This window comes from Ostrea edulis, chromosome 4, assembly GCF_947568905.1.
Source record: "Ostrea edulis chromosome 4, xbOstEdul1.1, whole genome shotgun sequence".
In the NCBI taxonomy this organism is placed as follows: domain Eukaryota; kingdom Metazoa; phylum Mollusca; class Bivalvia; order Ostreida; family Ostreidae; genus Ostrea; species Ostrea edulis.
In genome coordinates, this window is record NC_079167.1 from 68895291 (window position 1) to 68923257 (window position 27967).

Here is a 27967-nt window from a genome sequence, read left to right on the forward strand (position 1 = left end):
AACGAATCAATATGAATTACCGTACTTATACTGGATTCCAAAACTACACAAAACCATTACCAACAGAGATACATTACTGTATCCAGTAAATCTTTTACCAAGCCCATGTCTTTACGATATATTCCAGTGAGCTAAAAATAAAGGACACCCAGTCTTCCATATCCGCTTCATATTTGAATTTTAGTGAATATAGATGTCAACAACTAACAACTCTTTATGACAAACGAGATGACTTCAGCTTATCCATCGTCAACTTCCCAAATATTCCGTTATAATCTGTATATGGTGTTTGTGTATCAATTTGTTCGATATGCAAGAGCATGTACTGCGTATGATAATTCTTTAACTGAGGCAGGCTACTGACAAACAGGTTGGTGTTGCAAATTATGCAAATTATATGGTCGTTATAATGATCTAATTTGCAAATACAAGCTATCATTGGTTTCAATACTGTCGAACGTGTTTCATACCAATTGTTAGGCCGTTCTTTACATATTGATTTTGACTACGGAATACTCCATTTACCTGATCAATATATAGGGCTTACAGCGAGTGTGACCAGTCAACAGGAGATGCCTACTCCTCCTAGGCACCTGATCCCACCTCTGGTGTGTCCAGGGGTCCGTGTTTGTCCAACTCTTGAAATTGCATTCTTTATAGGATATATGAGATTGATCACTGTTACTCATTCTTTAACTCTTAAAACGATTAAATTATGGCAGAGTGCATTGGATTCTGTGTTATGAATAAACCAGTGGTTTCTGTCATTGTTTTCATGTCTAAATTGACAATATTATTGGAAAGTATGCATACAATGTCGTCATATTTATCTATGTGCTTTTACGACATTTTTGTAGACCTTCTGGACTGATACGATTGGCTTCCTGATGGGTTGGCAGAAAAAAAAATCGATTCATCAGCAGACTTTTTTGCTCCATAGCAAATCCTCAAAAATAAATAAATAAATCACTCAAAAGATGGAAAACTTAAAGACTTCCTCGTGGAATCTTCTCCCTGATGGCGTTTCGCGTTGCATTATACCTTGCTAACATGGAGCAATCTAGAAAAACACTCATTCCAGCTATTGGTGTTTTTATGCGATTAAGTGGGCTCACTAGTTCTTTAATGTTACTCCTCCAATGGATTCAATGTTACTGAAAAATAATCTAGAAGGAACAAGAAGGAATCTCATTAATTCCAGTTTCAAAGGAGGAGTCTTTAACACCTGATTTATTGTATAAAGTGTACAATAATTTCTTTATGATGTAAAATTGTTTTTTAACTGAGATTTATTACTATTTGTCTTGTTGCATATGCAGAAGTTTTCTTCATATCTGAGCTTTTGAATTTAATTTTTTTTAAAAGTTCATTTTTAGGTCATCTGAGTAAACTACCATTCCAATTCTTTTCAAATTTGGTATAAAACATCTTTAGCACAAGGGGACATAAATTGAAAATGTCAGGACTCCTGCACCCCTGAGGCCTTAGGGGTGGGGCATAAACTGTCATAAATTGACCAATTGCCAAAATATTCTTTTCTACAACCGCACATGTGTAAGAAAAACTAAACAAATAGATGTTTACTTGTCATTGACACCTGTAACCTTTGTTCTAGACTACGTGTTATTTTTAGCAGAAAGATTACGTAATGGTTGCATCATTGTCTTTCAAGATTGTACTAGAAAATTCATTCCTATTATAAATGTACTGAAATTCTTATGATAAAAAAGCTCTGGTTAGACATTTTTATGCACTCTGGATTATTATACTGGGAATTATGATTTTGGACTTACTATATTTGTGTGTGTAGATTCTGTTTGGATTTATTATTCAACTACCGTAAGTTAGTATTTTGCTATTGTTACAGTTTTCTATCAATTATTAATTGTAAATAAATATCATTTAAAATTGTTTAATTATCTTTTGTTATCAAATCCTGCTTCACTATACTAAGGGTTTGTTCTGAACCATAACATTGGTATCAGGATGAGGTCAAAATGGTCAGTGATTAAATGTGCTAACAATGGACAATTTTGACTTCTTGATAACTACCATTCCAATTCTTACAAATTTTGTAAGAAGCATCTCTGGAACAAGGGGTAGATACATGTAAACTGTAAATTTCAGGCATCTCCGGGGCCTAAGGGGCGGGGCAAAAATGCCAAATTGGCCAATTTTCAAAATACTTTTTCTCTACAACTGCATATTTCGAAGAAAAACTAAATGCACAGTGATGTAGAGCAAGAAAGCCTGTACCTAAATGGTAAATTTCATAATTCGGGGGGATAGAAGGCGGGGCCAAAGTTTGTATAAATAGAGTATATGTGTAAAACATTTAAATGATATCTTTTAAATGATATTGATACTAAACTGAAACTAAATAGATATTTAGGAGTAGGTAATCCTTTACCAAAATTGTAAATTTCATGATCCTTGGGGGTAAGGATGGAACCAAAATTATTACAGTGATTATTGTCTTTATCATTTGAAAGACTTCTTAATTTCGCAACCCCAGGGTTTTGATATATATATATATATATATATATATATATATATATATATATATACATATATATATATCTTCTTTAACCGTTACACTGGAGGGTGTAACGGTTAGAGAAGAATCGATTTTAATTGGAAAGAGAGATGGGAATTGGGTGGTTATCTCTCGCACAAATACTGATCCATGTCCTGTTAAAAATGATTTGTTTGACTTATTATGGTCTTTGCTCAGACTTCAGCGATATATGTATACAATCAATCAATCCTGTTATGAAAGGATGCTGTATCTTTCGCGTCAAACGTGTGCATCGAGCATGACGTGGTCGAGTTACTGATCATTCGACACGTAGACGTTGAACAGATGGTAAATTTTCTTATAAATGTATGATGGATATGAATTTCATGAAAATTGGGTGATTTGCTAGAATTCTCTGATTTATAAATTCATGATTTGCGAATTTGGATTGTAATTTATTTATAGTTGGAAAAGTTATATTCGTTTTTCACCGAAGCATGAATATATAGTATTGGATTGTGAAGGTTGATTAACTGTGGAGTGAATTATTAATATGACATGTTAAGAACTGATGAAATAAGTTTTCTACTATGAATTCGATAATATACAACGACACAACTGACTTGCGTGCCTGCAAAATTGAATAAATTTCTTAAGATTTGTTTTATGTTTTGTTTTCGTTGTCAATGTAGTAGTACATGAAAATTATAGTATTAATGATTTTTTATAAAGTCGGTATATTTAAAAATTATTTCTTCTTTTTACATTTTAAAAATTTAAGAAATATCATATTACAATTTCTGTATGTTTCCTTGGAAACATTTTAGAATGCTTAAAATTTTAGAGGTGGATTTGATGCTTTTACAAAATTACTTTGCTAACAACAACACGATTTTCTTAACTGAATCGTTTTTTAATTCTTTTCTCTCCTTCATTTTCTTTATAGAGTTGAATTTTCTGATGCTTTCAGATTCTACATAAAATTCAATCATTGCTGTAGGTTTTGCCCCTGTTTCTTTTTCTACCTCGGTGGAACGCTTCCATCCATTTGGCTTCTGGAGTTGGATAGACGGGAGCGCTACGTTGCCGTCAAACAAGGAGTGAATAACGCCACAGCCTCTGACTCACTGTCTGAGATTTATCCTGGGGTACGTAAGCATCAGATTAGTTTACCGTTGTCAAAAACCTTGTGCCCCTGAAATGTAAGATCGGGGGCATATTGCATTTTGGTGAGAGGTGAAGATACCGAACAGTGATAAATTTCATAACTCCTATAAGGAATACAAAATAGAGAGTTGGTCAAACACGGACCCCAGGAGATATCAGAGGTGGTCTTTCTGTCTCTTTGTCTGGCTGCCATTTTAACCTTCATCAAAATATATGTCCTTTACAAAAAATCCTGAGGAATGGAAAGGATCCAATGTAACTGATAAAGGCCAAGAGCCTGGTTTGCCATATTTGAACATAACTATGATCGAGAGCATTGTGTTTCATATATGCATCATGCTGAAGTTGATTTTATGCCCTGAGATCGTAGGTTGTCTGTCTGTCCATAACTATGACCTCGGCATAACATATGAACGAAATAAGACAGAGGCGTTAAACTTGGTGAACTGAAATGTTAATGTCAAAGATTTGTGATTTACAAATGTATCAGGTCAATGTCATTCGTCAAGGTCAAATTTGTCACAATTGAACTAGGCTACACGCGAGGTTATAGTGTTCTTGCTGTCTTTCTCCTTTTGACGAAAATAGAGATGGTTAACCGTGGTGCATGTAAGTTATTCTGAGTTATAGAATCAATGCCGAAACATTTACCCGTATATAGGAAATAATAATGACATTTCCCAGTTATCTATGAGATCGACCTCACGTCCCCGGCAAAATTCATACTGTAGATAATCCCACCTCTGATATGTCCAGTGGTCCGTGTTTGCCCAACTCTCTATTTTGTATTGCTTATAGTAGTTATGAAATTGATCACTGTTCGTTATTTTCACCTTTCATTATAGGAGTTGTTTGTTGTTGGGTTTTTTTTAGATCGGTCACTGTTCGTTATCTTCACCTTTCATTGTAGGAGTTTTGAGGTTGGTCACTGTTCGTTATCTTCACCTTTCATTTCCCAGTTATTTATGGGATCGATCTCACGTCACGACATAATTCATACTGTAAATGAGGCACGTGGAACCACGAGCCACAAAATACAATCATATACTACGTCCCAATACCCAGAAATAAAAACAAATGATTACTGGATGCAAGACTTATCCCTCATTGCTTAGGGATGTACGTATCGTCGATAAACTGTATGTACTCACATAAACCGAAGGAAATTTATGGTCGTTAGAACGATCTAGTTTGCCAATACATCCTATCATTGTGTCAAATGCTGTCTGACTTTATTCATACCGATTTTAGGCCGTTCATGGCACAATGATTTTGACTACGGATAACTCCGTTTACCAGATCAAGGTATAGGGCTCACGGCGGGTGTGACCGGTCAACAGGGGATGCTTACTCCTCCTAGGCACCTGATCCCACCTCTGGTATATCCTGGGGCCCGTGTTTGCCCAACTCTCTATTTTGTATTGCTTATGGGAGTTGGTACCGTATAAGTTTTACATTGATCACTGTTCGTATTGATATTCTTTACAGGTCTCTATTCCTATTTATTTACCTGCAGACACCTGGGTTTTGTTGATTGAACAATTTCTACTTTACTTCATGATTGTTGGAAGATGGCTTTTACCGCGAGGAACTATTTCACGAAATGAGCTTTCCCAGTTGTTGTTCGTCTTCATCGGAATAGCCTCAGACATCACGGAGTTTTTCACCTTATTTGATGAGGATGTTGTTCGAAAAAATCTTGAATTGACGTACGCTATATTGGTTATCTGGTCTGTCAGCTTGATGCAGTTCTGTTTCGTTTTGACTGCGACGAAGAGCTCGAATAAGCCCAGGGTGGCACTACACAGTACGGATGAAGAATCGGTAGAAAACTCTCAAACACGAATAAAAAGAGGAAAATGTGAAAAGTGTGTTTCAAGTGAGGTGTGGAGTACAATGGTAACGATGTGTATGCAAGACGGTCCATTCTTGACCATTAGATTGTTCGTCATTATCACGTACCATCTTGTCAACTACGCAATTATTTTCTTCACTGCTAAAAACGCTTTGGTGATGCTGTTGTTAGTTTACCGTTTGATTGTCATCTGTGGTCAGAAAAATCCCGATAACGACCGATCAAGTGCAGAATTTGATATTTATGTCACAGATCCGATCGCTAATTCGAATCATTCCATGGCTTCATCATCGCATTCTAAAACCGGAAAACCAGATTACGTTGAAAAAGAAAACGCACCGAGATGCAATAACGATAGGAAGCATCGCAATAATAATGGACAAAAATACAAAACCGGAAAAACCATCGGTACAAGTCAAATGTAGCAATGAAGAGATTGTGTATCAAATTGGTGTCATTGTTTCTGATACTTTATTCTCAAACTCCCCGCCGAGGCCTCATTACGTCACCTACGTATAGACCTCTGCTATGTGACGCAATACAATATACAGATTTGTATATTGCGAGTCCGCGATTATCACGCGGGCAAATAACACTAAAGAAGTAGTTCCTATTTAAAAGTTTGAAGATATTGACATTAAGAGCATTGATATAAAAGTATGGATTTTATTTTAAACATAAAATTATCTAAAGATCATTAAAAAGTAGTGAAACTCTGTTCAAATTATTGTGTAAAGTAATGAACTTGATGTTTACGTTCTTGTTTTGAAAGTTGTTTACGTTTGACGGTATGTTTTTTCGTCATTCTACAGTGACGTTACACAGTATACTTGACCTAAGAAATCGCTATCCCATAATGCCTAACTGGAAGAGTTTGGTTTGTGACCAAACGAACTCTGGCGGAATGTTGACTTTATTCTATCATTGGAAATAGCATTACTAAATCCCTCATATGACTCTATGTGTATGTTTTCATCTGTTGAAAAGTACTGTTACCGTATTGTCTGACCAGAAAATTTAAGAGGTTATTTTGTCATAATAGTTAAGTAATGTATTAATTTTATTATATTATTGATATGAAAATAGCAACTCTTACGTGTATAAATAAAGTGTGTGGCATTTATTGGTTGTTTATTTGTGTTTTATATATCCCACTAATCTCGAAATAAAAGACAACACAGATTCAATCTACTGACAAATAAGTTGATATTATAGGGCTTTCAACATTATCGGTTAAGGTCAGCATTTTGTGAATTCTATGGTTGTTATAATGATCTAATTTGCAAATATAACCTGTCATTAGGTCGAATGTTGTCTGACGTGTTTCATACCAATTCTTACTCAGTTCTTTATATAGCATAAAAAAATTATCCAGCTTTTCTGATCTAAAGATTAATAATTGTAAAACAAAAATTGTCTGACTTGCTTCCAAAAATATTCAGATCATGTCTTTCACCACACAAGATGGAAATTAGATTGGGGATCAAAAACTTTTAATTTCTTAGGTATTTAATTTTCTGTTTATCTTAACGTAATTGATGATATAAACTCTGGACATTATTGCACTTATCGAGCAGAGAAAAAGCAGAGTTCTAACTCTTGTTGGTCGAGTCACTTTTATTAAAATTATCCTCATTTAGAAGCTCTTATTAATTTATCACCTCCTACTCCAAAATCGGAGAACTTCAAAATTGGAGACTATATCATATCTATGCAAAGTTATCTTTGAATTCTTCTGGAAATCTAGTATAGATCAAGTCAAGAGGTTCGATTAACACAAGACTATTTATTTTTCCGGAGTATGAAAATGGTAGATATAAACAACTTTATTATCTCCCTGAATTATCCCTGGATTAAAAGGCTCACTAAGTCATAAACAATGCATGGATATCTTTTTGTCTATGGAAATGATATCTTTAAGAAATCATGAAATCAAACGACTTTGAAATTTTATTTCGGAATGCTAACTTATTTAAAAACAATACATTTTGGAAGGATGTTTTAAATTATATGTGAAGATTTTTGTATGCCTTAGTTCATAAACTTAAATTGTGCAGATTTGAGAAATGATGCACTGGGTGGGAAATTTATTTTGACAGATTGATTAATTTTGATCAACATCTTTTCCTTTATCTTCTATCTGTTCTGCAGCTGTTTTGTTGGGGAGTGGGTTTTTTTCAGCCCATCTGAGCTGAAAGCTCAAGTGAGCTTTTCTGATCAAAAATTTTTGTTCTCTGTCGTTGTCGTCGTAAACTTTTTCATATTTTCATCTTCGTTTTCAGAACCACTTGGCCAATTTCAACCAAACTTAATGCAAATCATCCTTGGGTGAAGGGAATTCAAGTTTGTTCAAATGAAAGACAACACCCTTCTCCAAGAAGAAATAATTATAGCGAAAATACACCGACAAAGTTTTAAAAATCTTCTCCAGAACCAGCAGGCCAATTTTCTCAAACCTGATACAAATCATGCTGGGGTGAAGGGCTTTCAAGTTTGTTCAAATGAAAGGCCATGTTCTCTTCTAAAGGGAGATAATCACAACAATGTAAAATTAGAGTGGGGTCATTTAAAGATCTTCTGAAGATAAAATTTACATGACAACTTTCTGACATAGTTTGTAAAACTCATGGCCCCAGAGGATAGATTGGGGTCACAATTGGGAATAAAAAAATTTACGTGCGAATATATAAGAAAAATCTTTCAAAATCTTCTCAATGACCACTGGTTCAGAAAAGTTCAAAATATGGAAGCTTCCCGACACAATGTAGATTCCAATTTGTTAGAGTCATTGTCCCTGGGGTAGGGTGGGCCACAATAGGGAATTAAAGTTTTACATACGAATATGTAGGGAATATATTTTGAACTTCTTCTCAAGAGTCACTGGGTCCGAATTCTTCGAATTTACATGGAAGCTTCCATGCCATAGTGCAGATTCAAGTTTGTGAAATTCATCCCCTGGGTGTAGCTTGGGGCCACAATAGGGGATCACATACTGGTAGTAAAAATCTTTAAAATATGGACCAAGGTGACTGAAGTGAGCGATGTGGCCCATGAGCCTCTTGTTATGATTTTTCTCTCTCCTTTTTTATTCATTTTCACAACTTTATTAGCATTATTGAAGAATTTAATGAATCAGTATGTAAGAGAAGTACTACTCAGTATTCACTTTTCCATTCTCGGTCATGAATGTAAAGCTCATACGGTACCAATTTTGATGCACCAGATACGCATTTCGACAAATAATGTCTCTTCAGTGATGCTCAAGCCGAAATTTTGCAAATTTGAAATAACAATAAACTTGTAAGAGCTAAAAGGAAAACTAGAGTGCCAAAAACTGGAGCATACACAGAAATATATACGCGTGTTGTTTGTTTAGTTTGACAAATTATAGTGACACATATTGATCGCTTGACCTTTCATCTAATCACAGCTTTTGTTAACAGGATTGGGCTATGATATTTCTGTCCGTCTTCACTTTAAACACTTGTGATGTTTATATTTACTACAATGTGTGTACACCAACTGCGAATTGTGTAAAGTTCTACAATCTTGCGCTACCCATTCATTATCAGTGTATTGAGAACACATAACACTTAGGATCCAAAGCATACTTTGCTATCCAATCTATCGCCCCAGCACTTTGTCACCACATTGTTAGAAATGTCCAAAATGTATCCCCTTGTTCTAAAATTTGAATCGTTTTGGGAAATAGACCACGTTCCAGGCATATAAGAAGTGTCTTGACCATGTTGTTATGCATGTGCTGTGGTGATAAGGGTCATCGTATAGAAAGGTTATGAAACAGGACAAGATAAGTTAATAAAATGAAGGGCATCATCATATCTTTAGTAGTTCAAACGTTAATTTCGTCAGTTGGAATATACTCTACACTACTACTGTAAGTATACACGATGTATGAAATAACCGTGCACCCGACCGCTCGAGACGCGTATATTTTGGTACGGGCGAAAATATTTTCTGGTATAGACGCCCGACCGGATGTGTTAAAATTTCCGCTAAATAAAATTTAAATGAATCAAACATATTATCATACTGGTAACGAAGTTCTAACAAGCCAAGTGACGTTTTTTCTTGAATTATATATATGATCGGGATCGAAGTTATGGGAACTGAGTCATAGTCGCTTAGTCACATATACATGTATAATCGCTTTTTCGCGCTTCTGCGCATAAAGCCGTATATGTGACATGAATCAAACTGACGTACGTATGTACAACAATTGAAAGTGTATCTGCACTCTTTTGTTAACTTATTATAAAAGGTTAAAGATTGTGAACCTTCTTTCAAATCCATATGATTATTTAGTAAAATGACACCACAAGTAAAAAATCTCATGTATTTCTTTCTTCGAAAATTGGTCACAAATCCTCTTAACATGTCCCTCCGAAAAATCTAGGCTGACGACCAATATTGGGTTGTTGGGGGTTTTTTTTGGGGGGGGGGTTGTTTTTGTTTTTGTTTTGTTTTGTTTTTTTGCTGTTTGTTTGGTTTTTTTTTTTTTTTGGTTATGAGTTTTAAGATTAATATTTTTTTGCTGTCATACTTTTATATTGTGCAGGGTAAATTTTCCCACTTTTTTGTTTGAAATTGTTAATTTTTCACTATTTACTTTTGAGGCACCCCGCGGAAAATCAAAATTGGTGACCCTATATTGTTTCATCGATTTTAATTCATTATTGCATATTGTACCGTATATCAAAATTTGAATAATCGTCCTTAATTAGTAGAAGTAATAAAATTAATTTGAAAAATGGCAGTTATTTCCTCAAGGCTAGTAGGTCTTTGGCAGAGCTGACAAGTTATACAAGTAGTAAGCCCTGCGCATGTCTAGCTAATTTTACAGCGAGTAACTGGACTATACATAGCTGCTATTCAAATTGCACGTGCTTGGATACCCTTCCCAGAAAATCGGTCTTACTCAATGCTGAAATTATTCCATATTTTTCATTTTTACACAACGACTTCATCTTCGAATACTTCGTAATTAAAATTTAACATAATGGGCATAACATGCATTTTATTCTCTTTTTTTAACTTTTGAATACGATCTCAGATAATGAAAAGTTGAACATTTCAAAATTTGCTCTGCATAAAATTCGGTTCAATGTCTCTTGCTCCAGAGATTGAAGAAGATGGATGCGTTGATCAAAGTCCTTTTTATAGTGACGAGCCATTCAGAGATGGGGAACACGGGTCTGAAGACGGGCTGGTACCTACCGGAAGTGGCTTATCCGTATGATGTTTTTACTAGGGCTAATTTCCAAATCGACTACATGAGTCCAAAAGGAGGCCACGCACCTATGGTAAGTATGATTGGTGATTAAGTTATACTCTCACACCAGAAATAACACTTTCAGGATAAGTTGTTGCTGGACAAAAACTATGCTTCATCTCCCTGTTTCGTTGTAGTTAGTTTCTTGTCGTAAGTGAATTGATTATCGATTCTGTTAATAAGCATGTACCGATATTTTTAAGGACCCTGGGAGTGGAATAGAATGCCAGAATGACCCTATTTGTCAAAAGTTCATATCGTCTGGAGCCATCAACAGACTAAACACAACACTGACGCCGTCTGAAGTTAATATCAGGTAAAAAAAAAAATTAAAAAAAAAACAAAAAAAACCTGAGACACTTCTATACTTACCAGAAGCAGATAGAACGCTACAATTATTCTGAATTTAGAATAAGAAGATATAGAATTAGAAGTTTATAACCTCTGGTATATCCAGTGGTCCGTGTTTGCCTAACTCTATTTTGTATTGTTTATAGGAGTTATGAGATTGATCACTGTTCGTTATCTTCACCTCTCATTGATGGATGGCATTTCAAAACAGAAATGTTTGTGTTCCAAACAAATCAATCGATCATTAATAATTTTACTATACATGGGATTTGTATAGATGGCCAGAATTAAAACATAATCTAAAAGCGGATAAGTCATCACGAACACCTTAGGGTGTAAGATCCCCATCACCAAGACCATACTGCTCTCCTGGTTTTTTCTCTACGAATGGGGAGATCTAAGTTATTGATGTGGGGGTCCATCTCGAAACCTCATAGAAATAATCCAATCACCAGAATTCATTTTTACAGTGTTGATTGTGTAGTTGGTAACACAGAATTTCAAAATAAATGCATTGTAATAAATAATTTCAGAGTCAACCATATCGTGAATATATTCCTCATTTTGTTATGAATTGCTACTACATGTATTATGCAAATGAGCTGTTACTAATAATAGATGTGGGGTTGGGTAATTTTAGTATGGTATTCTGAAGAAAATATTAAGCGAGAGAATTTCCTGTCTTGTGACTACCATTTTTGGACGAATTTTTGGTATTTTGCATGTTTTTTGGCAGATTTACTATTTAAAAGTACATAACTTTGTCTCCATTTTTCTAAACCTTGTATATAGTTTTCTATATATTTTTGAAGCACACCCTCTTATTGTTGTAGTTATAGAAAGTTTTATCTTTACATCACCAGAGATGAATGCATTCATTTGTTATTTGAAGCCTTCATCCTTAATGTGCTCGGTCTTCGTGATATTCTGCCACCATGAGAAGCTCTCAGAAAGTTTTAGAGGAGGAAAAACGATATCTAAGAGGGGGCAAATTATCGGCGTTGTAAAGGCAAAATGAGGACAGAACAACGGAAAGACACAAATAAGAGAGAGTTAGGTCGCTAAATTGCGAGTTGTTTTTGTCGTCTTTTCATTCTGTTGTCCTCGCTTTTCGTTATTTCGGGATGAAAAGAAGATGCATTACTAATTGTCTTTCTTTCGACTTCTCGTTCTGTCATATTTTCTCCCCGAAATAAAAAAAGACAGACAAATAAAGCGAATATATCTATGAAAGATGAAGAAAACGAACAATTACATAACATACCAAATTATTAAAAATTATTAAAAACTTACTTAGTAGAGGTACTCAATCCTTTTGTATTTTTCTTTCGTTCAGTGATTACAAAGTGGTATTTTATCCCGGGGGACACGGTCCGATGTTTGATCTCCCGCACAATGACGAAATCTCCTCACTGACCGAAAGAGCTTACCAATCTGGAGCAATCGTATCCTCTGTTTGTCATGGTGCCGTTGGTAAGATGCTAATCAATGTATAGACCTTGCTATGAAATACTAAGAGCAGTTCATGGGAAAATTTGGCAAAGAACAAGTTATTATAACGTGTTGTGGCTTAAGCAAGATTTAGATGAAAATGTCTCTCTTACTAGTAATTTGCACTTTTCATCTACAGGTTTTGTCCCCATCAGGCTTCCGAACGGACTGAGTATAGTACAGGGACGAACAATCACGTCTTTCACGAACGCTGAGGAATTTGCCGCTAACTTCGAAAATGTGGTACCTTTCCTTCTGGAAACCAAACTGAGAAGGCTAGGAGCTCATTTTATATCTGGTCCGAATTTCAAACCCAATGTCCAGGTACGCTTCTTTGCAAATGTTCAAAATTATTGTTGCATTTCTTTGCTTGAATTGTCATTGGCATCAATGATAACAATACGTTACAACTTTGAGTCCAACTGGTTGTGACAGGATCCATGGACATAAGATTAAACTAGTTTTAAGTCAAATTTTGAGATAGATTTAATCCATGAAATATTGATATTTAAAAATGAAAAAAAAAACGAAGTAACGAACAGTGATCAAGCTCATAAATCATGTAAAGAATACAAATATTGAAAACATGACAATCACGGACAACTAAAAACACTAAAGGTGGTACCAGGTGCCTAGAAGGAGTAAGCATCCTTTGTTGACCAGCCACACACGCCATGGGTCCTGTATATTCATCAGGTAAACGGAGTAATCCATAGTTAAAATCAGTATGTTAAGAATGGCCTAACAATTGGTATGATATACGTCAGACAACAATCTACCCAATGACAAGTTCTAATTGCAAAATATACTATTATAACAACCATAGAATTTGCGAAATGCTTACTTTAAAAGAGACTGTTGAAACCCCTGTAACATCAATTTATTTGTGCCCCGTGGGGATCTGGATTAGAATAGGTCCTCAGTACCCCTTGCTTGTCGTAAGAGGCGAATAAATGGGGCGGCCCTTCGGATGAGACAGCAAAAACAGAGGCCCCGTGTCACAGCAGGTGTGGCACGATAAAGATCCCTCCCTGCTCAGGGCCGTAAGCGCAGAGCATAGGCCTAAATTTACAGCCCTTCACCGGCAATCGAGATGTCTCCATGTGAGTGAAAAATTCTCGAGCGAGACGTTAAACAATAAATAAATCAATCAAACAATTTATTTGTCAGTAGCCTGTCTTGATTTTCAAAAGGATCATACGCAGAACATGCTTTTGCGTATCGAATCAGCTAAGAGTCATAAACACCATAAACAAGTGATTATAAAATATTGTTCTATAGACATGGAAAATTGACGATGGAGATGCTAAAATCATTTAGTAACTTTAAAGTGATGACTTAACAACGATGCTGATTGGATGAAAAATTCGTTTGATTTCTTAATCAACAAAATTTTCGTCCGGAGTTCATATGCACTAAGCACACGGGACTGCTTTTCTCTGGAATGCGTCTTCCCCGTTCTAATTTTAGCGGTATTTATAGAACGGGAATTTCCAATCAAGCATTGTAAACGAAATGTATTCGTTTGATGCTACCAAATATAAACACAACTAGTGATGACGTGGCAGAATAGTAAACTTGATGACGTAGGACACTGACTGGTAGAAGTAGACAGATTGTAAACACGAGTTCCTGGTATGTATCGTCTGCTTTACGAGTTCGATAGCATGACAGAGCAAGCAGCGACTTTTGATATGCGAGATATTAATGAAATTGAACTGCGTTATATAGGACCCAGGGCAATTTAGATGAAGAGGTGTTGAGCTTTTTACTTGATGTTGAAATGGAGCCGAGTCCCATTCCACCGTTCCTACGACACAACCGGTGTTCAATGTCTCCTCGAACGCAATGCACCGTACATCCAGTCACAACTTGTTCTCTTCCTTTATATCTAATTCAGCTTTCAACCACTGTACCTTTAATTTGGCGTACAATCCATTTAATTCTGCACAGTAACTCTACCTGACCTGAACGCACAGCCAGTTTTGTTGTTGTTTTCATTATTACCTATAGGTATTCCTACACGCCATTTCAAAAACGTTGATTAAAACTTTTTGATGAGAGAAACTGTTTTTCTACTTCAAAAACATGATTGAATGATAAGAAAGAAAACTTACAATTCTTTATTTGATACATGTATCAAACGAAAAATTTCACAGAAAACTTTTTCATCAATGCACTACTACGCGCATTGATGAAGTTTTCCGTCCAATTTTTCGTTTGATACATGCATCAAATAAAGAATTATAAGTTTCACTTCTTAAGTAATTCCGTTTGTCACAAAGTTGAGTTGTTAATTTGCAGTTAACATTAATTTACAGTTAACGTCTATGTTCAATAAAACATCGAAATATAAACAGATATGGAAGACGCTGTGGTGTCTTTTATTTCAAATACTGGGATATATCAAATCGACATTTGAAAGTGGGTATTGTTAATAGATAAAACGTCGTCAATGCATCTCAATGTCGAGTTGAAGGCCACAGCAAGATATATTTTCTTCTCGTGTTAAAGCTTTTGAATAAAGTCTGCCTCTTAAGAATACAAAAAGGTCAGCAATTAAGGGAGCACAATTCGTTCCCATGGGAATTCCAATAGACGACCTGATCAACAAAAACTTTGTAGATGTTGTCAGTGACAAATTCCAGCATCTTTTTAATATCAGTTTCAGAGTATTAATGCGTATAATTAGAGTGGTGTTTAACGAGGATTTTTTTTTTTTATTACTGATCACAAGATATGAATATTTTTGAGTACCAGTTTTTTCTTGAAGAAGCAGCCATTTATGATATTAAAGCCTATGTACATATAAAGTGTTGATAAGTCGTACGTTTTGATGCTGATGATTTAGGAAAAAAATTCTGATTTCCATGAAATAAAATTTATTGCGCGATTAGAACTGAAACATGATTCAAAATGGAAATAAAGAATATGCTCAATTCTATTAAATACACAAAAATGATAAAAGTTTAATCGTAATTCCATTTCTTGGAGCAATGTCAGTCAGATTAATTTGTCTAGCAATTTTGAACATTATAGAAGTCGCGCACATTATTTTGTATACATTCATACGTTGTACCCTTTTACATGTGTTTTAACAGTTACAAATGTATGCGGGCATTGGCAACTTTCCTCTGCATTCGTTCATCTAAACTTCTTAAAATGCATTTCGTTTAGCGATTCTCCAATATGATAAACTCCATTTTACGAGAATACAAATCACCAATAGTGTATGCACTAGTTGGTATCTTACTGATAAGTTTCAAAGAATTAAAATACCATTATTCTGTACACCAAAATAGTGTTCATATCTTATTTCCTTGTTCCCAATATCATCTGTTACAGGTTTCCGCATTACGTCGGGTTTCTTTTATATCAGTTAATGTAAGTTCTGTAATATCTATATGTCTTCGTCTTCAGCTATATCCGTTTGCTTTTTCATTACAAGTGTTGAAAATTTTCCAAGTCGGTAATCAGCAATACAACAGTTGTCGCAAGATTAACATTATAGTTTTCGTGTTTGTAAATCACCGTTTTCTAATGAATAAATTTGACGCATTCTCCTGTGTTTTATACTGGGACGGAACTATTGACCTCGGTCTCAAAAAACAAAATCGAAAAATGAGACGTTTACTTCAGAAATGAATTTCATTATTGAAAATACATGATGGCATGAACTGCGACACTCTAGGTCAGCATACTTCATGAACCGCGACACTCTACGTCAGCATACTTCATGAACTGCGACACTCTACGTCAGCATACTTCAGCATACTTCATGAACTGCGACACTCTACGTCAGCATACTTCATGAACTGCGACACTCTACGTCAGCATACTTCATGAACTGCGACACTCTGCGTCAGCATACTTCATGAAGCGCGTTAGTTTACTTAGTTCTCGTAACAAAAACGATTCACTTTTAATTACAAATCTCAGTAAACAAAAGTGTATCTAGTTTATCATTTGATCAAGATATAGGGCTCACGGCGGGTGTGACCGGTCAACAGGGAATGCTTACCCCTCCTAGGCACCTGATCCCACCTCTGATGTGTCCAGGGGTCCGTGTTTGTCCAACTCTCTATTTTGTATTGCTTATGGGATTTGTGAGATTGATCACTGTTCGTTATCTTCACCTTTCATTTGGGCATTTCATTTATCATCTTATTTTCTGTAAACAAATATGTTATACACTAAAACTCACTTTTCAAACATTCCATCTTCCTTTTTTTCCCCTGCAATCAGGATATCACACACATTCTTACCCGTTTAAAGGAACTCCAGTTAACTTTTCAGTCATTTTTATGCCCCCGAGATCGACGATCGGGGGGCATATTGTTTTTGTCCTGTCTGTCATTCTGTAATTCTGTCTGAAAATTTAACCTTCCTAATAACTTTTGAACAGTAAGAGCTAGAGTTTTGATATTTCACATGAGTATTCCTTGTGACAAGACCTTTCTGTGCGTATCAATATTTTTGACCCTGTGACCTTGACCTTGGAGTTTGACCTACCTTTTGAAAACTTTAACCTTGCCAATAACTTTTAAACAAAAAGTGTTAGAGCTTTGATATTTCACATGAGTATTCGTTGTGACAAGAACTTTCCGTGGGTACCAACGTTTCTGACCCTGTGACCTTGACTTTGGAGGTTGACCTACCTTCTGAAAACTTTAACCTTGCTAATAACTCTTGAACAGTAAGTGTTACCGCTTTGATATTTTATATACTACTTGAAGTTGTAGGAGCATCACTATAATCCAGAGTTAGTTTACAAAAATGGATTCAACTACAAAAGTTGAACAATTTCCCATTTGTGATCATTTCCATTCACTTTCCACTCTACAAAGTCCAGGAGATGACGAAAGGAATATACAGTACATCAAGCTGCACGGAAGCGGAGATATTCCTTTTTGGCTGCGCAGATTGTGACATCAGCAACCAGAACAAAGCGAAAACTTTAATGGGTCTTTGAAAATAGACTTTCAAAGTGAAGACGAATATTAAACAGAAGAGGGGGGGGGGTCTGATATCAGCTATAGAAAGCTAATTTTTCAAATGATTGAAGTCGATAAAGCCCGCCTGGATGTCAGCACTGTCCTGGTTGAGCAAAACAGGAAGATTCGGCTTGGGAGGAATATTGTTCCTTCTTCAAAATGTAGAGACTCTATGCCCGAGTAGATTTAACTTAGGTTGATTGTATATAGCCAATTACCTTTATATATAAGTTTTCCCCCCTTTCTTGCATTGTCTGTCTATAAAGCCACCCAATCTATATACCGTCTGGAAAGGACAGGTTGTTTTCTATTCCACTGTTTCCATACGATCGAAGTTTTTTCTCCTATACTATTCATTACTTCAGAAAAAGTATGTACATGCAGGTTTGTAGAAATAGGAAAGGTATTGGGTCATCATTCAGTCTCATTTATTGTTCCGCTGTGTATTCGTGTCATTATCTTTTCTTGTAGACAAAGTCAAGGCATACTTTCATGTCTGTAAATCAGAAGGCATATAGTAATTGTTCCCAGCGTACAGTTTATCGGTGAAGGGATTCTATCTTTCGCCAATGTTTCCCTTAAATTCCAATCTCACAGTGTAGCACAATTTGTGAGCAACTGCACCTTGACCATTTTGAATATATGCATGTATATTAGCTATCAAATGGTTTTGAACCATATCTTGAGGAATGGATTATGTACTGTACATTTATTCACCAATGGACATCATCGACTCTACAAGAAGGAGAAAAATGTGGTACCACAGCGCGAGTCATTCACTTCCGATCTATTGATATACGATTTCCTGACCGCCTCAGTAGTCGTCTAGCATTAATCGGGAGAGATTACCATTCAGGTACTCCACCGACCGTATGGACATACATAAAATCCAAAAGTCAGCATACCACATGTATCACCTCAGAGAAATCTCAATTACAATTTCGCGTCATTTTTATTCGTTAGAAGATGCTCTATTTAGTGGTAAATGTAACTATGTCGAATGTTAGATATTTTGGCTTTATTTATGTGGTTACGTTTAAAGTAGCGTGATTGATTTTATGGTTGTGTAATGCTTACTTTATTATATTAATTAAAGTGATTAACTTTTTTCTGCTCTGTAAATCGAAGGTTAGTATAAGGGTTGGATCTGTAGCTCTCTGATCTATCCCAATATTTTCTCAGAGAGCTGCAGCCAGACCCTGACATGATCCAGTTTAAATAATTCCCTTTTACACACATGTGTAACCTTATATAAAACCTGCAGACATTTGAAAACTTCCAATATCTTGCAATAAAATAGCTTGATGCAAATGTGTGCATGGCCAAGCTATTTCCCGACACTCTTTTTGTCCTATAACTGCTCAGTAGAATCCCTTTCATCAATGTTCTCCATTCGTCTTAATTGTTCCTTTTCACCCACTAGATCTATTCGTAATCAGTGTTGGGATACCGTTAGAAACTTGTTTGATGTACGTCTTTGCTATGACAGCTCACGGAATACGAGGTGTACCTAGTTCTCTTTGCTATGACAGCTCACGGAACACGAGGTGTACCTAGTTCTGTTCGGCGGCCTCTACAGAAGACAGAGTATGTCTACTGTCGTTTGTTGAACTCTGCAGGCTAGTCCGCGCTTTTGCCTCTCACTACAACAAGACACTTGCTTAAATGGGAGTGAAGGTCAGCTGCTACAACTACGTGTCCACTTCCTTTTCCATTCGAATGTACACATAGTTTAATTGGCTCAACTAGAAGTTAAACTTTTGTAACTGTTTTCTTTTCTTTGTTCTGTTTTTTGTTTTTGTTTTTGTTTTGTTGTTGTTGTTTTTTTGTTTTTTGTTTTTTGGTTTGTTTTTTTTTTTTGTGTTCTACGATACATGTAATATACTTTACTTCAATTCTTTGCGGTATTGTCATAATCTCCTAAGGGGGAGGGGGTGAAACTATATCAACAATTTTAAAGTGTTTAGCTTAATTATACCAGTATCTGCTACTCAAACTTTATCTACGCAGATTTGAGTATATAATGATATTGATCCTCAATTTCGTTACATTTACAAAGATTACATAATGCCTTATTCAATAGCTAATTAGTGGTTCTGATTTTACTAATGATTTACAAAAATTCTGTTTACACTCAAATTTCGTCTTGAATACTCTATATATTGCACCTTTTGAAGATCCGGTTAAAAAAAGTCGATATTTGTATACATGTATACCGATCCCTTGGTCTTGAATTGTCACTGTCATTCATAACTTGTTCACATGACAAAGATTCTGTACTTTCAAAATTAATTAAAAAGCACTAGAGTCAAGAATGACGTAAATACAAGATCGTCCAATCATTATCCAGGTTACAGCGATTGTAGAGGTTCTGTTTAATTTAATTTCATTGCCTAACAAGATTAAATACGTACACATGTACTAGTATATACAATGGAAATCGCCCGCCTTCTCGATGAACTATTCAAGATTAGGAGTGCTACTATGTTCTAAATAACGTAGTTGGATATCAGTTTTTAAAGCCCCCATATTTTACAAGCATAGAGTTACGCACACAAACAAGTCTGACCTCAGACAATTCATGTTTTCTATTATATGTACCTGTGTGCATGTACCTGTGTGCACAGATGCATTGCTTTATAAAATGGGTCACACCTTGTGCATACATTTCTTAACATTTTCTGGCAGTTTTCAGCCATCACAATCAGTATAAAATTCTAGGCAAAACATCCACAAATTATCGGATTGTTTAATTCTATTGACAAAATACTTTATTTTCAAGACATTATAAAATACAGGGGCTTTTAAAAGCAATTACGAATTGGAGAATGTATATTGCTAAAAATTGAAAACATGATAAATGCTATCAAAGTTGGAGACATATAGAAAGAAAAATACTCATGGCATGAAATTGCTGTTTGTACAGTCTTAACTTAGAAGTGCTAATACTGAAACAACGCGTAACTATGTGATCTAGTGGTAGTAGTGTTTGTATTGTGCAGGTAGAAGTTAAAATAAAATCCTTTTGAAATCTGAAAAAGATATAGAATCCATTCAAAGCGTGATGTAAATCAGAATATGACGGAGTCATCTGCATAAGATGAAAGATGCAATTTGGAAATGGAAAGAAAAATGCCTATTTTAAATCACCGGTAATGCTGGTTAATACTACTTTTTTTTCTAAATGAACATTTGATAAAAGCCGAGATATTATCCCTGCAGGTGTGAGACAGTGTGGGGGACATATACAAGAACTGGTGGTAATTTAAATACAGGCTGTCAGGTGCAGAAAAAGTTATTTAGAACAGTACACGGCACACGACACACCCGTCAGACGTTTATTCATTATAAACAATACAAGTGCATGACGCAAAATCATGGTCACCTTAATTGGGGCAAAGATTGCACTAATATTTTAGCTTTAGGTCTGAGGTAAAATCAAGCTTATTCCTTGTAATGTGTCGAATTGTACATTGCAATAGACTTGTCAATACATCTCTTGAATTTTTCAAATGACTACAGAAATATTCCAAAATATATTTTCACTTTATTACATATATCAATTTAGATAATTTCTTCACATGGTATGAATTACTAGTTTTGGGTTGTACAAGGATTAATTGAACAGATGCATTTAAGCTCTTATCAAATTGATGTTTGGATCTCAAGCTGAACTCTGATACACTGTGACTTAGTTACTCCCAAGGAACTAATGAAATCTTAATTGGACAGACAGATTAAACTGCTTCAAATACCATCATCATTCCCATGAGATAAATTTTCTATCTATTCTATGATGTGCTTCTTAAGTCTTTGCAAATTTTGTAGTACAATACTGCAGGTATTTATATCATATATGTTAGAAAGAAAATAAGTATTCATATTATTGGGGGGCAAAATGTGTATTTTTGAAGTAACGATTATTGAACAGGGATTTAACATATGTAGGGATTACCTCCCTTAAAACGTTGGGTTTTTAAAAAAAAAAAAATACTTACCATTTTAAAAGTTTTAATGACCTTAAGCTACAATTCAAATTTCTATACAGATGCACAAACTGATCCATATCTACATGGGCCCCAAAAAGGGTTATGCCCTGTATGGCCATATATAGGTCACAGTGACCTTGATTTAGGGCGCGACATACCTTCTTAAGGTAGTGCTCTACATCGTCATAATGGCTGACTTCCTTTAAAAACATGGATGAAAAAATCGATATCAGCAATATTTGACTTTTCCTTTTCTATTTAAATACCCAGCCGAGTAGCTCAGTAGGTTAGAATACCGAATGCTGAACTGTAGGTCGCAGGTTCGAGTCCAGCAAGGGTTTTAAATTATTTCCAGATTATCTTCTACTAAAACTGTATTTTTTTTTTTTTTTTTTTACAAAATAAAGTAAATTTGAGATATTGTTGTACATATCCTCCACTTTTCATCTACATCAAATTTCTCTGGTGTAGCATACATCCTTAAGATGTATATTGATTGAATATTGTTGAACGTTCCTCTCGGGAATATTTCACTCATATGGAGACATCGCCACTGACGGTGAAGGGCTGCAAAATTTAGGCCTATGCTCGGCGCTTATGGCCATTGATCAGGGAGGGATCTTTATCGTGCCACACCTGCTGTGACACGGGACCTCGGTTTTTGCGGTCTCATCCAAAGGACCGCCCCATCTAGTCGCCTCTTACGACAAGCAAGGGGTACTGAAGACCTATTCTATCCCGGATCCCCACGGGAATTAAGATGTATAAACTGACCAAGTTTGATGATTCTAGACTAAATAATTGTCCAGTTACGAGTCGGACAGGATTTGGCCATATATCGTCGTAATCAAAGGCCAGAGTGAGCTAACTTTAAAGTGCGATCCACACTCTACCCAAGATGTATCAGCAGAAGGGAAAAAAAGAATATATATATATATATATATATATATATATATATATATATATATATACATATACATATATATATATATATATATATACATGTATATATATATATATATATATATATATATTACACACAATAAAGTTTTCATCACTTGTCAGGTCTCAACTCCCCTGATCACCCCAAGATCACTCGAATTCTTTAGGCGTATTCGTTGAACACAATTTTTTGACATTTTTTAATCTCTATTTTTGCAGGTCAGCGGAAAATTGGTGACAGGGCAGAACCCCAGTTCCGCTCAACCGACCGCTGTACAAGTCGTCCGCCTCGTGCATCGATATTTCCTCTCCTAGCACTTATCATCATACAAACATACTTCCTTGGCATTTTTAGGAGTTTCCTTACAGTTTTTCTTGAATATTGTATATAAAATGTGGATTTATAGGAATGTAAACTATATAAACAAAGTACTAAAAATAGCGTTGTGTGTTGTTTCGTTGTGACAGAGTCTATATAACAGTAGTATTTACTGAATATATGCAATGTGTAAATCTTGTAGCTATCAACATTTCTTTTAGTGTAAATTGCATTCAAATTCGTAACATTTCTACCAGGTGTTCTGTTGATCGTGAAAATTATTTATATTGTTTTACGTTTATCGTTTAGTTTAGTATATTGAAACCTTGAGAAACATACCATTGGTATGGTACAGTTATATTATAATCAAGTAACAATATACTAGTGAGTATAATTATGTGAAAAGAATCATGTGACCAAGTATGGAGGATAGACAAACATATAATATCTTATAAGTTTCTTAGGCTCAGTGTCTTTATCAAAAACCTTCCTAAATTACATAATGCTTTTCTGTTTCTTTTTGGGAAAAAAGTCGCACAAGGTTAAACATGGATGGTCGAGTAAAATGATATCGTTTGATGTATATTTGTCGTAAATCAGAATAATAAGGACACGACAGAACAAAATAGCATTTGTCTTCAATTTCGTTAAAATCATATTTCTGTCATTTTCTCTGAGACCCTTTTCTGTCAACAGCTCATATGAAACGTTCAGTTTACTCAATATTGTAGTAAAATTTTCTGTTAAACACTAAAGGGACTGATTTACACTCCCCTAATGATTGAAATATATTGTCTAGTATGTTTAAAATGTTTCACAAAAAATTAATATACATTATCACATAATCTCGTTTTAGAGAGTTTATTATTTGTTTTGGAAACAAAGACTGCGGTATGTTATTGTTTACGAAGTTTTCAAAAGAAATGGATATCGATATCAGTTTAGTATATCTATCACATTTCTAGTATTCTTTAGGTAAACTGTGTCATCTAAAAGTTAAATCTGTGAGTGTGCAAAATTAAGATGCTTTAAATTACAAAATTCACATTTCACTGGTTTGTTTACAAGTAAACCTATAAAAAAAAAAAAAAAAACTCGAGTCTTTGTTTACCTACAAGTGTAAAAGCCGCCTCACACTAGACCGAATTGCATGAAATAAGCCTTGCGATGGCTGGCGAATCAAAGTTTTGAAAAAATCGTTTTCCATGGTAATTGATAGTAAATTATAGCTAGCCTTCGTTTTTGGTTTCGTTGACCTTCTGAACTAACAGTTGCGATTATTCAAATTCGTGCTGGAATTTTGAACATGTTTAAAATTTCCCGACGAATTGAAAAATCGTCTATTATCTGCTTGAATTCGCATCTCTTATTTACTCTGTGATAATCATTCGTTTATCGTTCGTGTGTTATTGTCATGCATCGTCCCTCACCGCACTGTTGCCAAATCGGACCGATATCAAAACAACCCTAAACGAAGCGACACGATGACTAAATATGACATGCGTGTATAAACGAAGACTTACTATGACAAACGTATTTTCGCTTGCCATCTTCTATGCGAAGGGCAACTAAGAGTAACTTTTACTAAATTTGAATAGCGATGCATACACGAACGCAAGACTAAGAGTCACTATAGCAAACTATGGATTGCGAATTGATACGAACACGAGCGAGTTACCAGACGAAAAATTTGGTGCCATCTGAGCCTCTCGGACCTGCCACGCACCACGTTACTCATATATAAAGGCCCATCACCATGATTGTGCTTCATTCCTGGCCTAAATTTCAAAAGCACTTCACAGTTTTATATTTCAACTCACATTTTTAAAGATTCTAAAGTGAAATGGAAGATGCAGCCCGCCTGAGAGTCCAGTATTTACTGGCAATGGCTCAGAATGAAGTTGTACTCCAGCAGCTGAACCTACACCAATTTATTAGAGGCCGCTTCAGATGGAGACGAGGCTTCAGACGGCGTCGTATCTGGAGAAGGACATGGCTGAACCCTGCCAGAAGAAGGACCTTTGGCATCTTTGACCAGCTGTTGGTTGAGCTCCGAAGAGAAGATCCGTCGACTTTCAGGAAATTTCTCTGCATGCCCCCTGAACTCTACGATGAAATCCTGGAGAGGGTCAGAGGAAGAATCTGGAGGCAGCACACCTGGTTCAGGGAGCCGCTGAACGAAGGTCTCAAGTTGGCAGCTACTCTCCGTCATCTTTTGTCTGGCACCATGTACTCTGACATGCAGTATGGTTGGAGAGTACCTGAAAACACCCTATCTGTAGTGGTCAGAGAGGTGTGTCAGGCCATATGTGAAGAGTATGCAGATGAAGTCATGACAGCCCCTTCGACCCCTGGTGGATGGCGACAACTTTCTGATGGATTCTACTGGCGTTGGAATTTTCCCCACTGCTATTGATGGAAAGCATGTGGCCATCAGAAAGCCTCCTCTCTCTGGCTCGTTATATTACAACTACAAGGGCTTCTTCAGTATCATCCTGCTGGCTATAGTGGACAGTGACTACAAATTTGTCTGGTGCGATGTTGGTGGTAAGTGTGATACATTCTTTTTATATGTATGACATAATATTTTTATTATCGTGTATGTAAGTATAGAATACCTCGCATCGTGCAGAAGAGTTAAACAAATGACAAATATCTACAGACAAAGACAAAACAATGTACTTAAGGGAACAAAAACTACATGACAACAAAAATCTGGCAGGAGACCATGAGGTGAAATCATGTGTTCGTGACGGGTGAGTATGTGGCACCCGTCAAGAAGTTCCTTGCCTCAAAATAAAGGGTAATCAGTAGCACTTGTTAAAGATGTCCCATGTCATACTAGTAACAGAGACACCGTAATGACGCAGAAGATCTTGATGACGACCGAGGAACTTGCGTAAGTGTTTTTTTTTAGCCTAAAGTCAACAAAACCCTGGGCAAGTCACTTACGTGCCAGCTACTTAGCGCGGCTGCGAAAGTCTTCATATACTGAATACGCTTTTGAGTACCGAATCAGCTGCGACATAAACACGCCATATGCTGGTGGTGGTGGTATGTTGCCACATAGGAATGAAATGTTTACAATCAGGAAGTTGCAATCCTCCCTTTTGTCATACAACTTTGTGCTCGGAGTGGCGCATGGGTGATGTTCGAGAAAAATACCCAAATATGAAGTACAGCATATACTTATATTGTTTTGTCTTTCTGTCATTTCAGGCTATGGGTCAAGTGGTGATGCTCAGATCTACAACAACTTGGAGTTCAAGGAGTTGGTGGAGGATGGATCGATCAACTTTCCAGACCCAGACCCTCTCCCCCATGACAATGTGGACATACCATATTTCCTGGTGGGAGACGATGCCTTCAGCCTGGCCAAGAACATGATGAAACCCTATGGTCAGAGGGATCTATCCAGGAAGCAGAGGATCCTGAACTGCAGACTGTCCAGGGCTCGTCGTGTCTCTGAGAATACATTTGGAATTATTAGCAACAGATTCCAGATCTTAGCCTCCAAGATGAACCACTTGCCATCAACAGCCCGACTCATAGTCAAGACTTGCTGTATCCTGCACAACTTGATGAGGATGCATTACCCAGTAATGAATAATGCCCTGATTGAACATGATGAGATACGAGGCAACCCGGTCCCTGGAGCATGGAGGAGAGCCCGCAATCTTCATGACACCGTCATTGTCACGGGCAACAACAATCAGAACAAGGACGGTAAGATCAGGAACCTACTGAAGCACTGGTGCAATTCTGAAGTAGGAAGTGTTCCATGGCAGGATAGAATGGTCCCCTAGATGTGAAACCAAGTCAAATGCCAGAGACTATGTGGGGAGGGGAAATGGTAAAATAAATTTTTGTTTGTATTTGGAATTGTGTTGTGTTTCAATGTTTATAAGTGTAAACAACTAACACCAGCAAACAACCAATCAATATACACTGGTAAGTATGACATACAAACAGTCATTATGATATAGACAGTCACTTGGATGATGATCTACTACATTCTGTCGCTGAGGCAAATGTCATATTTACCGAGTCAATCAGAGAATTATCATTCACCTGGGATGAGTCCATGTTGATGCCTGATGCCACTAAAGCCCTGGTGACAATATTGCTAGAATCAGGTTCTTTATTAGAGCTACTAGGCCGTGACTGAGACTGCTGGGGTTGAGAATGAAGAGGTTGAGGGACATAATGCTGCTGTGGCGGGCCTTTGTATTGCTGTTGTTGCTGATCCTGCTGCATCCTGTTGAAGTACTGATGCATATATCCCCTCCCAGCAGACTCCCAGGGACTAGCTTGAGGTGGATTTGACATCCAGTTGACGGGCTGTGGCTGCCACTCACCATAACCACCACAGGCACCACTACTGGACTGCTGCTGACTGTACTGCATGCCACTGCCACAGGACTGCTGACTTGACTGCATGTCACTGCAATGAGACTTCTTGTGCGTTGGTGATTGCCTCTCATCCTCTTCCTCATCGTCAGTAGAGCTCTGGTACTTGAGTAGAAGAGTCTGTACCAGTGCATCACCGGACTTGGTTTTTGTCAACTTAGTGAAGGTATCCCTCATCCCCTTCCACCAGCCTTCTATGTCAGTCACTAGAATATAAACATATTATATTAATATATTGATATTAATATATTTTATAATATCATATTGGATTATTCAATGTTTCATTAAAATCGTTTGAAATATTTACCTGAGACCTGGACCGACTGGGACAGTTGCTGTAACAACGACTGGCGGACGTCCCTGTTCCCATAATCCTTATGCCGGAGGTCCCACAGCGACCGATGGTCCTTGAAAAACTCCACCATCTCGTCTTCATTTCCCGGATGTATGTCCTTGCGGTAGTTGGACCGCCCACTACCATCCTTCCGCTTTCTACCACCAGATTTGGGCTCACCATCACCGGCTGTCGATCTTCATGTCACCAGACGTTGCCTGACTAAAAGAAATGAAACGAACATTTATAATAATAATAAATTATTGTAATAATTACAAATGAGTTTTTCAATAATTGTTTTTCA

The 27967-nt window shown here is 36.3% G+C and overlaps 1 protein-coding gene and 1 long non-coding RNA gene across 3 annotated transcripts; both read left to right on the top strand.

Annotated features, from left to right (window-relative positions):
* Positions 1 to 1501: 1501 nt before the first annotated feature.
* Positions 1502 to 22953, top strand: LOC125670306 (uncharacterized). 2 transcript variants are annotated; one of them, XM_048905401.2, is made up of 7 exons: positions 1502 to 1839; positions 3519 to 3666; positions 10682 to 10864; positions 11037 to 11149; positions 12521 to 12657; positions 12815 to 12999; positions 22820 to 22953. In XM_048905401.2, the coding sequence occupies exons 3-7, from the start codon at positions 10694 to 10696 to the stop codon at positions 22913 to 22915; spliced, it is 702 nt and encodes a 233-aa protein (XP_048761358.2). In that variant the 5' UTR covers positions 1502 to 1839; positions 3519 to 3666; positions 10682 to 10693; the 3' UTR covers positions 22916 to 22953. The 2 variants fall into 2 exon arrangements, 1 of the variants encoding a protein (XP_048761358.2); XR_008802592.1 differs by lacking the exons at positions 10682 to 10864; positions 11037 to 11149; positions 12521 to 12657; positions 12815 to 12999; positions 22820 to 22953 and adding an exon at positions 5174 to 6663.
* On the top strand, positions 18610 to 20231 carry LOC130054292 (uncharacterized). Its single transcript, XR_008802593.1, has 2 exons — positions 18610 to 19173; positions 19217 to 20231. It is a non-coding gene; the product is annotated as an uncharacterized LOC130054292 (long non-coding RNA).
* Positions 22954 to 27967: the final 5014 nt, after the last annotated feature.

Bases quoted from the DNA above. Each gene is read 5' to 3' on its own strand.
- LOC125670306 (XM_048905401.2), top strand. From the start codon at position 10,694: ATGGATGCGTTGATCAAAGTCCTTTTTATAGTGACGAGCCATTCAGAG. The intron at 10,865-11,036 runs GTAAGTATGATT...GATATTTTTAAG, and splicing joins AAGGAGGCCACGCACCTATG to GACCCTGGGAGTGGAATAGA. The intron at 11,150-12,520 runs GTAAAAAAAAAA...TCTTTCGTTCAG, and splicing joins CCGTCTGAAGTTAATATCAG to TGATTACAAAGTGGTATTTT.